Here is a 19,996-nt window from a genome sequence, read left to right as displayed (position 1 = left end):
TTTGGGCAGACAGACCTTCCTGCCCCAGGTTCCAGGGGTGACTATGCTTTGTGCCATCTTAGAAGAGGGAGTCGGGAAATAGGGGAGGAGGTGAGTTCTGCGGCCTCTGGAACCAGGCCATGGGGATCCTGCCTTGCCCAATAGGCGGAGGGGTCTGAGGACAGCAGAGCACCAAAAGGGGGGGCTGGCTGAGGAGCGGGGCCCAGAGCTGGGGGCTCCTTGGCTGTAGAGACAGGCAGGTTCTGCCAAAAGGCCCTGCATAGGTGAGGTGGTCTGGTTCCCGTCTGTCCTCCATTCTATAGGCAGAAGGCCTGCTGCGCTAGCCCTCAGGCCATTGGGAGGGTGCATGGATTAGATCTACACTGCTAAGCGGTACCCAGCCTAGAGACGGCACCCAGAGGAGCTAGGGACACGGCGGGGGAAGGGCCAGCTGCTTGGAGTTTCTGGGGGTCAGGCTGGGCTGGCTGGTGAGTCTTAGGCCATACGTGGGAGTGAGAGCATGAGGGAGAATGGCCTGGGGGTGAGGGCTGGAATAAGGGCGGTGCTGCCTGCAGCATGGAGCCGGGTTCTCTGGTGGGCAGGGGTGGGGGAGATGTGTGAGAGGCGGGCATGCGCACTGGCTGCTGGGGTCATGATGCCAGGGTAGGACTGGGGACATCTGCTATTGGCTGCTGGTTGGGGGACATGAGAGGATAGAAGGGCACAGACAGGAGCCTTTTATAGGATCGTAAACAGGGAGAGGCCCCGGCCACTGTTGGAGGTGGGTGAGGGGGGGATGGCCACCTCAGAATCTTGTAAGCTCAACTTTTTAGGGTCCTGCCTTGCTAGGAAGCTGGCTTGGCGGGGGGGTGCAGGCAGAGGGTTGAGAGTCTCCTCCACAAAGGAGGTTCAAGAAAGGGAGGTTATGGGCACATTTCTTCTCAAGAGTGGAAGGTGTCCTTCCAGGCTCAGCCAGCAGGTGGCGGGAGGACAGCACACAGACTACTCTAGCTTTGTGAACACAGGAAATTGTGGAGGTTCTAGAAGATGCTCAGTGAACCCAGGTACACCAACAAGCAAAGAAACACAAGTGAGGAGCTTCTCTCGAGAGGAGATGCTGATAAGCGAGGGCCAGGGCATAAGGGTGCGTCACAGAAAGCGAATGCTCCGCCTTAGCCGTCCGATGGTCCTGCCTGTGTCACCACAAGGACTGGGCCCAGGGTGTGTGTGTAGTGGGCCTCGAGGGAGGGGCACGCCGGGAAGGTTCGGGAGGGCTTAGGCAATGGATGTTAGAATTCATAGGGAGGGAGTTTCTTTTAAGAGATGAAAGGCTGCCCTAACTGGTTTGGCTCAGTGGATAGAGTGTTGGCCAGCAGACTCAAGGGTCCCAGGTTCGATTCCAGTCAAGGGCATGTACCTTGGTTGCGGGCACATACCCAGTGGGAGGTGTGCAGGAGGCAGCTGATTGATGTTTCTCTCTCATCGATGTTTCTCTCTATCCCTATCCCTTCCTCCCTATAAAAAATCAATAAAATATATTTTTAAAAAAAGAGATGAAAGGCTACAGTGAGGGATGGAGGAAAAAAATGAAGACTTAACTAATCACCTACCAGATGCCAGATGTTCTACCTGTACTCTCTCTTCCCATCCTCACACCCTCTCTGCAAGGCAGGTATCCTCACCACACCGATTTCAGAGGAGGGAACCAGGCCTGGGGTGGGGAATGAATAACTTGCCCACAGCCTCACATCTAGTGAAGCAGAAGGTTGAGATGCAGACCTGCTTCGGGGGGAAGGGGGGGGTACTATTGCTAGAGGGAAGTACCTGTCTGATGGGTCACAGCCCACATGGGCAGCTCGGTTCTGTAAGACACGTGGCTGGCCAGCTGAGGCAGCGGATCACATCAGAACCACACTGGAAGGGGCCAGAAGCGAGGCTTGGAGCCAGACAAGACCTATTGCTAATGCGGTAGGCAACCACATACCCCTGGGGAACTGCAGGTGTGTGTGTGTGTGGGGGGGGAGGGAGCTGGCCACTTACACCTGAGTTTTACCCTCCACCGGCACCTGGCACCTGACACCGAGGCTCTCCTCTGGGTGAGGGGCTGTTGGCAGGCAGGCTGTCCACAGTTGTTCACAAGGAAAGAAAAAGGGATGGTCTGTTGAGTTGAGAGCAGTCAGAGATGAAGAGATGGCCACTTAGAGTGATCAGAGACAAAAGTCTAAAGAGAAGTTGTTGAATAGGGGAAGAGGGTGAGGAGCTGAGGCTGGGCCAGGCAGTGAGGGTCCCCCGGTTGGTGGTGGGGATGAGAAGTGGGGTGGGGAGCAAAGCGGATCAACATGTGCTCCTGGGGCCAGCTGTCTGAGATGCCAACTGGGGGTCCAGGGAAGACAACAGGAGGGAACAAGAGCAGAAGGCCCCCAGGTAAAGTGAGGGCGATGGAGAGGGGAGTGTGCAGGGTCCCCTTGGACGGACGTGGGGGCGGGGGGGAGACCTGGCCCACTGGCAGCATCTGGGCCAGAGGAGAGCGAGGCTTCCTGGGGAGCTGTCTTCATCATTCCCACCAGGGTGTGGGCTCTTCGGGCCCTGCCCTGGAGAGCAGGGCTTGCTGGGTCGGCATCAGAAAGACTAACCAGATGACTCGCCCATCCAGCTCCACCACCCACTGTCGAGCCGGCAGCTTCCAACCCGACTCTGAGCTGAGGCCGCCCCGAGCCCACCAGTATCTGGGATGCTCTGAGACACAGCTTGGAAGAAAGAACTCGGGAGGGGCCTTTGGAACAGTGTGGCCAGAAAGATCCCGTCTGAACACAGCACAAAAGCTGGGCACACCCAGCAGTGAGCAGCTGTCCAGCAAGAGCCCAGAGCGAGCTTCTCTGGGGAGGCTGGAGTACCAGGGCCCGGGGCCAGAGAGCAGGCAGACACACCCCTGCCTCGCTGACTCAGGCATCCTGGGGAGGCAAGGACACGCCCAAGTTTAGGGGAAATGGGGTTCTTTCCAGGCCGGTCTGCTCATTATGAGCAAACACAAGATTTGCATTCACTGCAAAATGCGAAGCAGCAGCTCAGTTGGGCCTCGCAGGGGGAGGGGAGGAGGGATGGGGAAGCTTGCTCAGGCAAGAAGAAACAGCTGCTGCCTCCACACCCACATCCCTCCCAGGACGTCAGAGCCTGGGCTCTGGCTGCTGATGAAAGCGCCAGGCTGCCTGGGGGAGTTGCACAGGTTGCCAAGGGGGTAGCAGCTCTAGAGCCAGCCAGGCACTGGCTGAAAGGTGTCCTGTCTCCCAGAAGAGTGGGGAGGGCTGCAACTCAGTGCCCATCCAGCCCCAGGCACTGTCGCTTGCATTCTCCTGCTGGCTACTCTTCTGAAGCCACAGCGATCACAGGAGGAGAGCCAGGGTCCTAGTCTCAATGCCCATGCTCATCCCAGTCCTCGGGAAGCCAGCTGCAGGCAGCCTGGGGTCCCAGTGAGAGTGCCATCTGAGTGCTTGGGGGAGGGCGTTTTCTGTGACAACCTCCTGCGGGGCCTGGTAATGACTTGCACCGGGCAGCTGCTCTCCTGCGGGCCTGGCGCCCTCGAGTCCTGAACCACAGACCGCATCTGTCCAGGCCTGACTGTCCCAAACCATGAACCCCGAGGACACTGTTTTGTGTCACAGCCCCTAGGAGCACCTTTCAGGCATGTGATCTGTCACAGCAGCCTGGCTGGGAATTCCCAGAGCAGCCCCCTTCCCACCAGGCCAGGGACAAACCCAGGGCGCAGCCAGGAGACATCCAGGGCTGCTGGCCAGGGCCTGGAGTAACTCAGATTCTCTGCGATATCGCTTCTGTCCCGTGAAACCAACACAACATCTCAACGTCAGCATCTCACTCGGATGTCAAGGAGGATTCCGAGGCTCCAGAGCCCGGGAGATGAGGACCCTAGCAGGACCCCAGCCCTTCCCAGGGCCACACGCAGGTGCAAGGGAAACATGTAAGGTGAGGGTATTGGGGTGAGTGCGCCCCAGGCACAGAGAGGAAGGGGGCCCCCTCTAGCAACCAGGAGGAGAGGCAAAGGTACTGGCTGTGTCAGGAACTGAGATCCAGCTCTGCCTCTTCCCCAAACAGGGACAGAGGCAAGCACCCCAGCCCTTTGCCTCGTCCTTCCCATCTCCAGCCTCGCACTCACCAGCACCTGACAAGTGGGGAAAACCACTCTCCCGGCCCTCCCTTTATTCAGCACACTGATGACACTCAGGAATTTTCTGTAATCCTGCGGAGGGCTTTATAAGGGCGAGGAGACCCGGGAAGACGAGGCAGCTTCTCTAAATCATGCCGGGAGGTTCCCGAAGAACTCGGGGCGAGAGCCCAGCGTCCTGACCTCCACCCCGGAGTTGGCCTGCTGTCATACCTGCTTCTTCTGCTGGCCTCACACACACTTACTTACCTGCTTACCTTATGAACAAATCCGTTTTTACCAGAATATGCTCTAATGGGGAAAGGTGAGGGGCGAGGGAGGTGATGCACCACACAGCGATGTGTTTGAAGAAAATAGCGATGCAGGGAATGGCACTCGGAGCCTGCGTGTACATGCGTGTGTGTGCACACCAGGAAGGGGAGGGCCGGGTGGGGCCGGCAGGGTGGCCGCCTGTGGTGTGCAGCAGTCTAGACGGGCTCAGGTGCCTGGTCCGCTCCCGTCTGTTCCCCCAAGCAGGAAGCCGCATGCACCAGTGATGGGTCTCACAGGAAGCGACACGCGTGGGTCTATTCTATAGGGCACCGACACCAGACCACACACACGGGACAGCAGCCAGCCACCGCGCCCAGGCCCACCAAGAGAAGGCCCAGCAGACAGCCGCCGTCCTGGGAGAGGCCTTCGTGTCTGCAAAGGGCTCCCAGCCTGCGTGAGACCCGTTAGGTTTTCTTCTCGTATCAGAGACCAACGGGGGAGCACACCTCCCTCGGAGTTTCGTGGATCCTCATGGAAACTCAACGCAGGCTGAGACAGGACGGCAGCAGGAAGTGTTCCCAGGAGGCCTCGGGCCTGGCTTTTACGGAGTCGCCACTGGTTTCTTCCTGGTGCCGGGCACAGGCCCGTTTTCCCGGCTGGAGGGCGGGCTCTCTGAGAGGGTCTCCAGGGTGGGCCCACTCTTCCTTCCAGAGAGACTCAGGTCCAAGCAGGTTTTATTCCCCCGAACCCAATGACCTCCCGATGCTGGATGGAGGCGGCTGACACACATGTAATTACATTTGCACAGACGTACGTGACACAGACAATGGGTGGAGTCATTCAGGAGGTCACAAGGAGCCCGCAGACCGGGGACACCACTGCACACAGACACAGGGGGATGCACAGCCGAAGCGCGGGTGGTGCAGGAGGTGGAGGCGGGGGCAGCCCCAGCCCCTGTGTCCACAGTCCGTGCCAGCCCCCAGTGTTGGCGCTCCTTCCGGCGGGGGCTGTCACTGGGAGAAAGGGGCTGGGGCGCAGTCCACCAGAGACTCCCACAGGCCACGATGGGAGCTTGAGAGGGAACTTCTGGGAGAGACCCGGCAGCGGGAGCCCAGCAGTGCCCTCTGCTGGACACAAAGGGCTGGTGCAGCTCAGGAAGAGAGGCCTCCGACCAGGCTGGAGGCGGAGAGGGGGCTGTGTGTGTGTGTGTGTGTGTGTGTGTGTGTCACAGAAGTGTGTGCTGAAGGGCTGAAGTCTGGACCTGACAGGGATTCTGCACAGGAAACAATCACTGTGTGTGCATTTTTTTCTGGGGTGGTTGGTGTGCCAGAAATTTTCACCTAGAATACCAGTTTCCCTAAACCCGCAAAGGTTCAGGCAAGCTCACCAGGGCACCTGTAGAGGCGGGGTTCATGCAGAGAGAAGCCATGCAAGGCACATGCTGAGATTTTGCTTTCTTTTCAGCCGCTCCCCAGGGCGTTTCCCCCAAACCTGGGTTACAGACTCACAGGCCTCCTGCACCGACCCCCTGGGTCCTTTTAGCTAAGGGACCTCTTCCAGGCAAGGTCCTGAGCCATATGCCCAGGCAACTGGCAGCTGGTGGGTCTTAGTCCCCTCCCTCTCCTCCCCTCAGCCACACACGCTCCTTTTCCACAAGTGGGGGGACTGGCCCTGTGACCCAGAAGCCCTGGGGCTCTCCCCATGCTCACAGGGCTCCTTCAAGTCTGTTCTTGCCCCAGAACCAGCTCCACATCCAAACTCATTGACCAACAGGCCTCAGACCAGGAAGGTGCAATGGGGCAGGGGGCTGTGCCTGGGGAGGGAGAGGACTGCTAGAGGAGCGGGCGCCCTGAAATGCGTGGCTGTGGCGGGCACCCCTGGGCTGTCTATTTGTGTATGTGTGTGTATGTGTGTGGTGAGACACTGTGTTAAGGATGGAGTGAGGGGGAAAAAGGACCGTGTATGGAAATGAGTCATCCCTGTATACACTGTTTCCCCTGATGTAGATGGTGATGTATTTATACAAGAAAATTTATTAGACTAGGTAAAACCAAACTAATGGAGTCATGTCAGTGGGCTAACATGTCAGTTTCTTCTGGGTCGAGGGGAGGAGGGGAGTCAGTCTAGGAATTGAGAAAACCTAAGTGGAAATGCAGACTGGTCTGAAGGAGGAGTCTGGGGGTGCGGTGGCTGTGCCTGCCCTCGACTTCCGACCCGGCCCCGGCCCCGGCCCCGGCCGAGCCTAGTAGGGATGAGCAGGTTCTGGCAGCAACGACTCCCAGGAACTAGACAAGTGGGACAGGAAACTGACCGGGGACGTTCTCTCCGTGGCCGCTCGATGGGGACCTCGGGGGCCCTCCCCTGCTGTCTCGCCTTCCTCTTCTTGAGGCCTACGAAGACACAGCCCCTCCTCAGAAACAAGCACCTCTGAGGCCAGCGCCTACTCCAGGCCTGGCTCTCCGGCCCTCCTCCCGGAGCTCATGCTAAGTACCTCCCCATCCAGGCCTCCCAGCAGCCTGGCAGGTGCTTAGCAAGTTGCTGCTTCATCTGCCTTAACTTGCTGCTCCCACTGGCTCTGCCTGCATCAGGTCTCCAGCCACCCCGACTTGGGGGTTAGCCACAGCTCCTCTCTGCCCGCAAGCTCCAGACACTCCCGATTTCTCTAACTAGTGGCCCAGGTGTCAGAGGTCACAGGTGTATTTTTTAAACCTCAGGGGGGCCCAGCTGATGTAGCTCAGTGGTTGAGCATTGAACTATGAACCAGGAGGTCACAGTTCAATTCAAGGTCAGGGTACATGCCTGGATTGTGGGCTCGATCCCCAGTGTGGGGCGTGCAAGAGGCAGCTGTTCAATGATTCTCTTTCATCATTGATGTTCCTCTCTCTCTCTCTCTCTCCTCTCTCTCTCTCTCTCTCTCTCTCTCTCTCTCTCTCTCTCTCTCCCCCTCTCCCTTCCTCTCTGAAATGAATGAAAATATATTAAAAAAGATCAGGGGGCTGTTTCTGATTAAAAATGCTCTCCCTCCTCCTCCCCCTCGCAGAGTGCTCCAGCGAAGCCCACCACCCAGCCCTCCCCATACTTACCCAGTCTCCTCCACGGGGGTCTCTGGGATCTGGCGTTCTTTTAGCTCAAGCTGGGGGAGGAAAAGGCCAAGGGGGTCAGAGCAGCCAAGGAGCGGAGACTACTCTCAGACCCCTTTCTCTAATGGGCTCCCTGTACCCACCACACCCTGGCATATGTTCCTTCTGGGTTACCCCCTCTTGTCTTCGGGTTCAAAAGTCAGTCCTCTCTACCATCCCTGCTTCCTTCTCACTCCCTGCCTTGCCAGCCTTTCACCCTGTCCTTAGTGTCCAACAACAGCTAAGAGCTCTTGACCTGAGGTACCCTCCAGGCGTGGCCGCCCACACCCAGCCCGGCTCACCGTGGTGGGCTTCTCCAGGGCCGCGAAGCGCTCTGCCCAGCTGGCCGTGGACTTCTCGAATGCCTCGTGCCTCTTGATGAGCTTCTCCACACTGTCCACCGTGTGTCCGAAGTCCCGGCTGGCCAGGTAGGGCTCCTGGGCGATCAGCCACGCCTCAGCCACGGAGGCGTCCCGAGAGAACTGGCACACTTCCAGCACTGCCACGGAGAGCGAGACACAGGCCCCACGGGGCCCAGGGGGCCGTCAGCACCAGCGGCAGCTCCCGGGGACCTCGGGGACCCACACGGAGTGGGCAGTCAGGCATGAGGCCCGCACGCGTGCCCGTGACTACGGACACCCTGTGCAGGGGTGACCTTCTGCCGAGACCACTCCTTCCCCGCGCCAGGCCCCTACCTCATTTCCATCAGTAGTGATGCTTTAAAAACCCATCAGTGAGAACCGCAGCTGCCAAGTGACAGCAGCTCAGCAGCTCCGGCGTTGAGCATCTGCCCTCTGGGGGTCAGTGCGTGTCATAGCTACTGGGCAGTTGGCCGTTTGCTTTGGCTTTGATATATATAGATTGGGTGTTACTGCTGTAAAGAAAAGTTATTGAGCCCGGCCAGCGTGGCTCAGGGGCTGAGCATCGACCTATGAACCAGGAGGTCACGGTTCGACTCCCGGTCAGGGCACATGCCCGATTGCGGGCTTGATTCCCAGCGTGGGGCATGCAGGAGGCAGCCGATCCATGATTCTCTCTCATCATTGATGTTTCTCTCTCCCTCTCCCTCCTGTCTCTGAAATCAGTAAAAAAATACAGTGGGGCCTTGACTTACAAGTGTCCCGACTAACGAGTTTTTTGAGATACCAGCTGTCTCTCGGCCGATTTCTTGCACTGAGTTGATAGAGTAATTTGAGTTAACGAGCTCCTTAATGAGCTCGGTCTGGGAACGAATTAAACTCGTAAGGCAAGGCCCCACTGTATACATATTTAAAAAATTAAATAAAACAGCAGTTGGTGTGCAAAAAAACCAAAAAAAACCCCCCAAAAAACAAAAAACCCATCAGTGAGAACAAACTCCATTTTGAAAACAAGATGTAGTCTAGACATCTCCCTTTGAGGAGCTCTGCTCTGCCCTGAACAGCCTCTCCCCAGCCCTCGGCTGTCCCACAGAATCGTGCATGAAGAGCCAGGGGACCCGTCCAGGGCTTCCTGGCTCATGGCGCCCGCCTGAGTGGTGGGATTTCTCCACCTTCTGTGCCCAACATGCCTCAGAGCAAACATCTGGGATGCACTAGGGCAGTGATGGCGAACCTCTGACACACGAACTCATTTTTTTGGTTGATTTTTCTTTGTTAAATGGCATTTAAATATATAAAATAAATATAAAAATATAAATCTTTGTTTTACTATGGTTGCAAATATCAAAAAATTTCTATATGTGACACGGCACCAGAGTGAAGTTAGGGTTTTTCGAAATGCTGACACGCCGAGCTCAAACGGTTCGCCATCACTGCGCTAGGGCCAGTTACTTTAACTCTCCAAGGATCCCAGCGGCTGGCTCCACCAGCGTGGCCCTCTGAGGGGCTCCCAGAGGCCTGGGCAATGGAGCTTTGAGGATGAGTGTGTTGTGTGGGGGGGCTGCTCTCAGCAGTGGTGACATCACCCTCCTGCCCCGCCCAGCAGGCCTGGCCCCTCCCCTCCAGGTCCCCTGGCTCCCGGGCAGCACTCACACATGCTGAGCCGCTCCCAGCGGGCCTCCCACTTCTCATTCATCTCTTTCCTCCTGGACATCACCTGCTGCAGTTTCTCCCTGATCTGCGGGGAGGGAGAGAGAACAGCTCAGGCTCTGGTAACCCTGCCCCCTGTGTGAGTCGGTGCACAGAGATCCTGCAGAGACCGCTGGGCTTGGTCACACAGACCTGGCTTCGGGTCTTGGTCCAGCCACTGGCTGGCTGTGCAGCCTTGGGCAAGTTACTTAACCTCCCTGAGGCACCTCACCTAGGAAGCGGGTGTTGCCAACTGCAAAGCCTGCACACATGTCAGCAACAGGTGGGTTATTAACCTGCTCTCTCTACCAAGCAGCCAGCCCCTGAGTGGGTGTGGGGGGGCTCTCACACCAATGCTCCAGGGAGGAAGGAAGATGAGCCTCGCCAGGAAGCTGTCTGGTCCAGCGAGAGTGGGGGAAGGACGGAGAAGGCTGCCTGTCCCACCGCCCCCCTCACCTCCTCGGAGGCCTGGTGCTCCCTCTGCAGCAGGGACTCGCCGAGCTCCAGGCAGGCGTTGAAGTTCTTGCTGCGGGTTTCGATCTCCGCCCTGATGCCCTGGTGATACTTCATGAGCAGTTCCACTGAGGAGACGTCCCTGGGGCGGGGGCGAGGGGAGGAGGAGGGCAGGGGCAGGGGAGAGAGTCGAGGAAGGAGGAAACGGAGGTGACTCTGGTCAGCCTGATGCCAAGTCCTGCTCAGAGGGGCCGCCCTCGCCTGCCTGGGGTCTGAGCCCCCCTCTCCCCCCACAGGAACACTGGTGCTGACTGATGCCCTGGTGTCTCCCAATGGCCAGTGGCCAGGGCCTGGGCGGGGCCTGGGACCCCGGAGGAGGCCTGGGGGTGCTATTTGACGATAACAAGGTATGAAGCTCTGATGCAGGCCACCACGAAGCAGCCTGAACAGCGTGTGCTCAGTGACAGCAGCCAGGCAGGAAAGACCACACATTATATAATTCCATTTATGAAAAAAGTCTAGAGACAGAAAACAGGTTAGGGGCTGCTAGGGGCTCCAATAGGGGGGATGGGGAGTGATGACGGCTGGGGGCACATGGTTTCTTTTTGGGACGATAAAAATCTAAACTTATGCCCTGACTGGTTTGGCTCAGTGGATAGAGCATCGGCCTGCAGACTTGAAGGGTCTCAGGTTCGATTCTGGTCAAGGGCTCGTGTCCGGCGTTGTGGGCTCTGGTTCCCAGTAGGGGGCGTGAAGGAGGGCAGGACTGTCCCTCCCAGGGCATCACTGTCCCTCCCAGGCATCACTGTCCCTCCCAGGCATCACTGTCCCTCCCAGGGCATCATGTCCGTCCCAGGGCAGCATGTCCCTCCCAGGGCATCACTGTCCCTCCCAGGCATCACTGTCCCTCCCAGGTATCACTGTCCCTCCCAGGGCAGGACTGTCCCTCCCAGGGCATCATGTCCCTCCCAGGGCATCACTGTCCCTCCCAGGGCATCACTGTCCCTCCCAGGCATCACTGTCCCTCCCAGGTATCACTGTCCCTCCCAGGCATCACTGTGTCTCCCAGGGCATCACTGTGTCTCCAGGGCAGAGCCTCAGTGCAGCCTCTGAGACAATAAAGCCCGGAGTGGGCTGCCTTGGGGACGCCCCCTCACCTGGGCCTCTCCTGGGTCTCGATCTGCCGGATGATGCTCTCCATCCAGGAGAGGAGGTCGCGGGCCATGCTGAAGAAGCGGAACTTGTCTGCCGTGTCCACCAGCTGGGTGCGGCGCCCGGCACAGGCATCGAGCAGCGCCTGCCACGCAGCAGACACCTCCCGCTCCTTGTCCTGGATGGCGTCTGCCTTTTCCCCAGCGTACGCCATCTGCAGGCGGGTGGCCACGTCCTGGAACTGCTGTACCTGCGATCGGGCAAACCTGGACATTGTCCCCGAGAAAGATGCATCGCCTGTCTCCTCCCTGCCTCCCCCTCGCCAGGCACCTCGCCAAAGCTCCTGCTTTGGCAGCTCTGCTGAGGCAATGCCCCTCCCACCCCCCATGGGTGCTCCTCATCCAAGGGGAGCGAGAGGGACTCTATGCCCTTTGATCTCCTCAGAGATATGATCATAAGAATAACTATGTGCCAGGAGCTTCTAAACACTTTAATTTATTGCTCCCTTCATTTTTACAACAGCCCCATGACAGAGGACTAGGGAACAGGCCTGTCATTCCTGTTTTGGAGACGAGGAAACTGAGGTACAGGGCGGGGGGCTCAGTGATGGGCCTGAGTCACTCACAGGAGCAGACAGGGCAGCTGGGGGTGGGGTGAGCTCCCACGTCCCTGTTCACAACCTGCACGCTGCCTCACCAGACCCCTGTGTGAGGCCGGCCCAGGCAGTGCAGCCTTATCCTCAGAAGTCAGCGGGACTCTACCTGCCTCAGGGGCTCTGGCGCCCCTCCAGTTGGAGGACAAATGCCTAGGACGCCCCACTCTGGGTGAACCAGGCGCCTGAGCCTGCTGGGTCGGTGCAGGACTGCACAGCAGCTCATCTCTCCTGCCATGGGAGGCCCAGCAAGTCCCCAACAGCCGGGCCCTCGCCCTGCACGTTCTATCACACTGAACTCTATAGAACCCACAGACATTGGCAGTGCCTCGGGGGGTACCCCAATGATGGGAGGAGGGGGGTCTAGACAGATTTGGGGGCTCTTCCAGGTCCCATGTGGAAAGTCCGAACAGCCCAGGGCCGAGGGCAGTCTGTAGTCAGACTGCAAGGTTTGCATCCTGGCTCCACTGCTAATCGCATGTTCCGACACCGCGCCTGCCCTCGCTAAGCCTGGTCCTCATCTATAAAATGCAGGGAGCATCATACCATCCTCAGAGGGTGGCTCTGGGGACCCAGCCAACCCACATGTAACGTAGAACAGCGCCCGGTGCTAGGAGAGCGTTGTGTATGTGTCTGCTAATGATGCTTAATACTCTGCACAACCAGAGAAATTGTATTTTAAGGAATTTTGTGCGCTGGGTTTTTTGTAAAGATTCAGTTTGAAGACTAGAAGCTGGACATCTGAAAGCCACTGCTCCTGCCTCCCTGCCCTGAGCGGCTGCTTTCTCAGGAGGGGAAGTCCCCCGCGGAGGCAGGAGAGGAACTGACCCCGGGGCCCCAGGAACTGGCCATGGGGAAGACGGGAAGGCAGGTCCTGGAACCTGCGGGGGACAGTGAGGGACAGAGGCACCTGCACGCCCAGGAGGTGGAGCTCCCGCTCGAAGGCCGTGTGCACCCGGTGGAAGGACTCGGCGGTGCTGGCGTCCAGCCCCACGTCCTCGGGCAGCTCGCGGTGCTTCTCGTCGATGAGGCCCAGGATCTCGGTGCCCGTGTAGAAGTAGCGGTGCAGGTCGTAGGAGGCGGCCAGCAGCTGCATGCGCGTGTCGATGAGCTCCAGCAGGTCCGCCCACATCTCGTTCAGCCCGTCCTTCCACTCGGCGATGGTGGCCGCCTCTCCGTGGCCCGCGTCGATGAGCCGCTCGATAATGGCATTCACGTTGTCCACCCGCTCCTGTCCGATGGCCCCAGTCTCCCGGGCAAAGTCCCGGAATTTGTCCCGGAGCAGCTGGGAAGGGGTAGAGAGAAATGTGGTTATTGCCCAGCCGGTGTGGCTCAGTGGTCGAGTATCAACTTCTGAACCAGGAGGTCAGGGTTCAATTCCTGGTCAGGGCACGTGCCCAGGTTGCAGGCTCCATCCCCAGTAGAGAGTATGCAGGAAGCAGCTGATCAATGATTCTCTCTCATCCGTGATGTTTCTCTCTCCCCTTCTCCCTTCCTCTCTGAAATCAATAAAAATGTATTTAAAGATATATTTTTTAAAAAGAAATGTGGCTGTCAGGGCTCAGGGATGGGTGGTGTCCTCACACTGGCGGCAGACTTTCGCAGGTGGGGACTTGGGCCACCTGGCGCCGCTCTCACACCTTCCCCAGAGCCCACTGCCGGGCCTGCACCCTGGGCAGCACTTTGCAACGGGCGGGTGTGCGTGTGTGTCTGGAACCAGGGCTCCTGAATTAGAGGAAGAGGAAGAAAGCGGTCCGTGAGCACTCACAGTCACGTGGTCAAAGTCTTGCCCCATTTCTGGGGACGAGGCCACCAGCTCCTTCTCGGCGATCCACTGCTCCAAGTCGTCGGCCTCCCTCTTCAGCTGGAACAGGTGGTACATGTTCTCCAGCTTCCGCTTGCGCTCCTCGGCCATGTCCTTCAGCCCCGCATACTGCTTGTCCACTTGCCCCTGAAGCCTGATGATCTGCTCCCTGGAATTCAAAACAGAAAGCGCTCAGAGACGGCGACAGAAAACCCAGAGCAGCCAGCTCCGGGGGGCACGACCTACTCCCCCAGCCCGACCTACTCCCCCAGCCCGGCGACAGGGACAGGCGGGGAAACGCGGCTAGCAGCAATGGCAGCAACTTCTGGGAGGAGCTGGGGAGAGAAGGAACCGTCCCTCAGCCGTGATGCTCCAGGGGATGACAGAACGGTGTCCCGCTCGAGGTGGATGCTTCCCCCACTGCCCTGCGCTCAGGGAAGTCCAGAGAGACCAGTGCGAATGGGGCCGTTGCCATTACTCCTCCAGGCAGGCTGGTGGGTGAGGCCGCCTGAGCGGCTGCAGTCACAGCAGGAGAGCGGCGTGCAGTACCAGCGGCCCATCCTCGGGCTCCCTGGGAGATGCTGAGGGGGCCGCTGAGGACCCACAGCTGTGGATGCCCTAAAGGCAGCTGAGGACAGGGCCATGACGGGGGCAGCCTGTGTGAGGCCCATGGGCTCCCATTCATGTAGAACCCCGAGGTGGGTACAGGCCTTCCGCCTTCACCCGCTGTGACAGTCTTGCTGAGAGACTGTGACATCCTGAAGTGCCTTGTGGACCATTAGGAGGAGAGCAAGGCTAGTCTTCAGCGCCTCCTGGGAGAGTCTAACTTGTCAAAAGGCTGGTGCTCTCAATTCCCCCAGAGGGTGGCTTTGCTGTCCTGTTTTCTGATCTCTTTGCAAACCAGACCTTAGTCAGCCCGCTTTGAAGTTACCCACACAAAACCAAGGCATGGAATGGAACCGGGCCAATCGGAGGTCCAGAAAGCAGTTTTCTCAAACCCGCATTTTTCAGGAAAATGGTTCCCGTTTTCCCACTGGGTCTGAAGGGATCCTGGTGGGTGGGAGCCTGGGCTTGACACCCCAGTTGGCGCACGCACCCCTCGGGGTGGCCCGCAGCGAGCAGGCCCTGGGCCCGGCCGGCCAGCTGCTTGATGTTCCGCCCGTACTCCTCCACCGCGCGCTGCTGCCGCAAGTGCCGCTTCAGCATCACGATGGCGCCCTCTTCGTCCTAGGAGGCGGGACAGCATGAGCACAGGGAGTGGGCGGCCTGGTCACAGCCCAGCTCCTGCAGGTGCCCCAGGTGGGGGAGAGCCAGGCTCATGGACACCCACGGGGAACTGCGCCCTCCTTTCCTGCTACTCATTTTCCAGCAATGCCCACCCCCCACCTGCCTCCCCAGTCTGATCGCTACCTTTCCAGGCCCAGCTCCACCTTTCCGTTCCGTGAAAACTTCCTCTATCCCTTCAGCGTTTAGAGCCCCCCCACCTCACCTCTCACCCCTCCCACAGCTGTTCACCAGCACAGAAACCCATGGTACCCAAAAGGTGAAGGACCCTTGGGTTGGAGCAAATCTAAGTTGGCCGACGGGGTGCCCGGCTGCCGTACGTGCTCTGTAGAGGCCTGGCATCCTGAGAAGGAGGGCTCCTTGTACAGCCTCCTCCTGACTTCACGCCTCACATACTTGATTTACAAGTTCCCCACTGACTGCACCCCCCGCCCCCCTGCTCCCCTTCGCTCTTCCTCTCGGCCTTACACCCAGCCTGGCACCCCTAGCCTAGCCCACCTTCGGGGTCTCGTCTGAGATGACATAGAGCTCCTGCTCGCTGATCCAGGCCTCAGCCTCGCCCGCGTCCAGGTAGTACTGCTGGGCCTCGCTGGCATCCCGCAGGCGCCGCAGCCGCCCGGCCGCTGCCTCCCGCAGCGTGTCCCACGAGCTCTGCAGGTGGCCCAGGCGCTCCTCAATGTCCCCGCAGTCGATCTCGGCCTCCTCCACCAGCCGCTGGCCTCGCTGCAGCACATCCTCCACCCGGGGCGCGTGGCCCAGGATCTCGTTCTGCAGCGTCTGTGGTCAGAGGGGAAGGGCTCAGAGCAGGGGCCCTCCCACCGTGCAGGTGAGGGCCAGCCTGCAGCAGGCTGCCCAGGTGGCACCCTGGCACCTCTCACCCCCTCCTGCTCGGGGAAGCCAGAGCAGAATGGGTGGTGCCATAAAGCTGCCCGTGCCCACAAGCCAGGCTCAGTGCGGGCACTTCACATCATTCTCCTTTCACCCTCAGTCTTCGGAGATAAGCACACAAAAACTGGCACGGAGCAGAGGAGTGACTTGTGCGCAGCAAATGGCAGAGCTGGGATTTGAACATGGCTCTCCCTGACCCCAAGAGTGCTCTTGACTGCCCCCTCTTCTCCCTCTGTTTTAGCAGAGCTTCGTTTCTTAGTTGTACGGGACAGAGGAAAGAAACACCATCTTTAAATGGCCTTTTGATATCTTATTCTAAGAGCTTTCATGCCTATAAAACTACAGTTGACAGGTGCTCCTTGTAAGAGTTCAGGGTTTTCTTTTGTTTTTTCCCCATTTCTATTTCTCAAATCTCTTGTGAGCTCTGTATTATTTTCATGTCTGAATCTTTCATCACCAGAATGGCATTTTCCTCCCACTCTGGGCATTGGGTCACCTTTTTCTTCAGGGGGCCATGACCCAGGTGCCACTCACGTTCTGGTCCTAGAGGCCTGAGCCTGGGTGCTTCTCAGCCCCTTCCACCTCATCTCCTCGCTTTCTACAACTGCCCGTGGCCTTTAAAACCATTTGGAGGGCGGGGGCAAAAGTAGGACGTGCGGGCAGTACAGTCACTGTCAGCATGTCAACTACATAGAACCAGCAACATCCACACGTCACCTAACTCTCTGAAATGCATTTTTTACATTCTCCCGTGGTCTGTGCAATTGTATTCAAACTACCCATGGGGTAAGCTCCGTTTGCCTCTACTTGCCCTGAGATCCTATGACCTTGGCAAGGGACCCCAAAAGGTCTCTCAGTCTCTCTCTCTCTCTCTCTCTCTCTAATTGCTTTCTCGGCTCCTGTGCAGTGTGCTGACTTGTGATGTTTTCTTCCCTGACTTCATTCATTCAAAACATATTTATTAAGTTATTTCCTATGTACCAGGCCCTGCTTTAGGGACAATGTGGACACAAAACCCCTGTCCTCATTAAGCTTACACTCTGTAGAGGAATAGATGGTAAGCAGGTAAATAAATGAGTAAATGCAGATAATGGTGCTCTGAGGAAAATACATGAGATGAGGTGGTTGGTACTTGAGCTGGGGGAGTCTGGCAGGGCCTTTCTGAGGTGACCGCTGAGTGAGACATGAGTGGTGAGGGGGAGCCCCCACACAGAGACCTGGGGGATGAATGCTGCTGGCAAGAGGGAGGAGCACGTGCTAAGCCCCTGGGGTGGAGGCCAGCCTGGGCTGTCCGAAGGCCAGAGAGAGGCCAGGAAAGCTAGAGTACCGTGAAGGAGGGAGGAAGTGATGAGAGATGAGAGGCAGGTAGGAGCCAGATCAGACGAAACAGTGGTTGTTGATCCTGGTTGCACATTAAATAATCTGGGAAAACAGACACAGCCAGGGCCCCAACCCCAGAGAGCCTAATTCATTGCTCTGAGGTGGGACCTTTGCCTTCGCAGGTTTAAAAAATTCTCCAGGCGACTCCAATGTGCAGCCAGAGTTGGAAGCCATTCATGTGGCACCTTGTGGGATTTGTTCAGTTGTAGCGGATAGCCACGGGAGCAGCGGTTCTCAAAGTGGGGTCCCAGAGCAGCAGCAGAACCCAGAATCTTGACAGAGATGGAAATTACCAGGCTCTACTCCCAGTGTGACTGAGTAGAGCTGGCCAGGAGCCTGGTCGGCTATGTGCAAACCAACCCTCCGGGCGAGTCTGGTGCGCACTGAGGTTTGAGAACCGCTGCAATAGAGGGGACGATGACACGGGGTTGGAGCCTTCGCCAGGCTTAGCCTGAAACAGTCTGCACTGGGCGGCCACGCTCGCCCTCGGGCTCAGAGAACTCTGTTTATACTTGCCCTTTTCCTAACACAGTAACCTTCAGCCAGGCGAGATGACCATCTTTTGGCAACAACACTGACTGGGCAGGGTCAAAAGTCTTCAGTGTGAGGAGGCCTACCACCAGCTCATTTACAGTTGAGGAAACTGAGGCCCCAAGGATCCTGTCCTCGACCAGCCTCCTTCCTGTAAGTGGAGGCTGTGGTGCTGACCCCCACCCTGCCGCCTTCCAGCCCAGGTCCCTTCGTGCGGCCACGGGAGCCTCGGTGGTCAGAGCATGCCAACTAGAAGCAAAGGGCCTGAGGGAGCTGTTAGGGACCTCCTCTGAGAATCAGTCAGGCCCGGGCACAGCTGCTGGGCTCTGCGAGTCGATGCCGGCGGCTGTTACTTTGGGGAAAGAAGTACTGTCTGCTGTGAGCCTCCTTCCCAAGGAGCTGCAGTGCCGACTGGCCCTCTGGGACACCGAGTCCCCAGGCTCTCCTTGCTTAGGGCCTTGCTGCCCCCACCTCTTGACTCCAAGAGCAGCCCAGGAAGGAGGAAGGACTCTCTGTAGTCGGACGACTGGGCCAGAGGCAACCTCTCCTCCACCCAGAGCTGCGGAGACCAAAGGCAGGGGGAGGGCGGATGACAATCATGCCACCCTCGCCAGACAGAGGCACCAGAGCCAGGGCAGCTGGACTTGGAACTACATGACAACTCTGATACAAGAGGAAGTGTGGCACCTCTCACTTCCAGGAGTCTGACTACAGTACGACAGAGCAGAACGCCAATGCAGGTCTGCTCCACGTAGAGGCTTCCTAATGGGATTTGAGCTCCGTAAGTCCTCGTGTCCAGAGAAGTGGGGCCTTCTCACCCCGAGGACACCCAATAGGCCGAGCTCAGCCCTGGAAGAGGGAGAGCAACCAGGAGCTATGGGCCTCCTCTCAGGGAGGCCATGGGCTATAGATGCTGTAAATCACATTAAACCCCAGGCCAGAGCATCTGGGCCCTGCATTCACCGTGCCCTGATGGGTCTGAATGGCCCCAAACCTTGAAGCATCTAAATACTCCCCCACCCTGCCCGCCTGTGGTCCTCCCAGAATTCTGCCATCACCAAAGTTGTTCTTTTTAGGGGTCTGGGGACCCCACAGCTACTAACAAGACTAACAATCTGCTGTAGCTGGCCTTCTGCAGGGCAGGATGGGCGGGGCAGGGGCAGGGCAGGTCGGGTGGGATTGACAAGGTAAGGTGGTACTCACCTGGTTCTTCTTCATGAACAGCTGCACAGTTTGCAGATTAATGCCGTAGTCGGACGACTGGGCCAGAGGCAACCTCTCTTCCACCCAGAGCTGCGGAGACCAAAGGCAGAGGGATGGCTGATGGCAATCCCGCCACCCTTTCCCGAGCACTCGCCACGATCAGACAGGGCTCTGCTGCATGTCTGCCCGGTTCTTCCCAACCCCGTATCAGGAACCGCTTTTGCCCCCATTTTACAGACGGGGACATTTTGACATTTTGAATTGAGGTTCCAAATAACTATTTCCTGGTCACACGGGGGGAAGGTAATGTAGCTGGGAACCCAAGTCTGTTTGGCCCCTAAGTCCATGGGTGAGCTACCATTCAAAAGCACTGGCTTTCCTTTTACATCGAATGCAATCACCACAGCAATCCTGAGAGAAGGGGGTGAGATGACCGGACGGCTGCTGCTGAGAGCTGCCCTGGGCAGCAGCCAGCTGACCTGACGGCAGCGGCTGCCTCGGCGGCTGGGGCTTGGGATTGGGGGTTGTGGCCCACGCACCGTCTCGTCCTCCAAGTCACGGCTGATCTGCAGCTTGGCTCTGGATGATTCCAGCTGCTTCTTCCTCTTCCCCAGGGGCTCCAGGAGGTCCAGGAACCGCTTCTCGATGCTCATGTCAGCACCCCCCTCTTCCTCGTCCAGTGAGGGCATCTGGGCGAACAGCTCTCCCAACTCCTCCTTCCGCACATTCACTTGGTCCTCCACGCGCTGGGACACAAGGGGACAGTGTTGGCACCGGCCCTGGCACCTGGGCAGGCGCTCCCTCTTCTCCATCACGCATACCCCACCCGTCCTTAGGGGCCCAGTCTGAGCTCAGCCTCTCCCAGCAAGTCTCCCTGGACGCCCACTCTTCTTCCCCTCCCCGGACACCTGTACTTGACTTCTCAGACCTGCTTTTACTAACCCGTTTTGGATCCTTGTCTTACCCACTGCAAAGGGGTAGCAGATGGGTGATGACCAGGAGGCATTTTGCATGATAAAGACAAGCCCGGTTAAGAGGAACTGGCTTTCAGGTTTCGGGTTTGCTCCCCAAGAT

The 19,996-nt window shown here is 58.2% G+C and overlaps 1 protein-coding gene across 1 annotated transcript in view; it reads right to left on the bottom strand.

The window, feature by feature from the left end:
- Positions 1–19,996, bottom strand: part of SPTB (spectrin beta, erythrocytic) — a gene marked incomplete at its 5' end in the record, with an annotated part of 64,053 nt that overhangs the window by 8,542 nt on the left and 35,515 nt on the right. The window contains 12 exons of the mRNA XM_081086052.1: positions 6,720–6,798; positions 7,492–7,541; positions 7,830–8,026; positions 9,540–9,624; positions 10,032–10,170; positions 11,186–11,430; positions 12,743–13,117; positions 13,601–13,805; positions 14,733–14,863; positions 15,419–15,697; positions 18,923–19,012; positions 19,462–19,668. Coding sequence (XP_080942178.1) covers positions 6,720–6,798; positions 7,492–7,541; positions 7,830–8,026; positions 9,540–9,624; positions 10,032–10,170; positions 11,186–11,430; positions 12,743–13,117; positions 13,601–13,805; positions 14,733–14,863; positions 15,419–15,697; positions 18,923–19,012; positions 19,462–19,668 — 2,082 coding nt within the window. The remainder of the gene's footprint in view (positions 1–6,719; positions 6,799–7,491; positions 7,542–7,829; positions 8,027–9,539; positions 9,625–10,031; positions 10,171–11,185; positions 11,431–12,742; positions 13,118–13,600; positions 13,806–14,732; positions 14,864–15,418; positions 15,698–18,922; positions 19,013–19,461; positions 19,669–19,996) is intronic.

Source organism: Myotis nattereri, assembly GCF_964212035.1.
Source record: "Myotis nattereri genome assembly, chromosome: 1".
Classification (NCBI taxonomy): domain Eukaryota; kingdom Metazoa; phylum Chordata; class Mammalia; order Chiroptera; family Vespertilionidae; genus Myotis; species Myotis nattereri.
The sequence above is the reverse complement of the archived record's forward strand: the minus strand, read 5'-3'. Positions and strand labels throughout refer to the sequence as shown.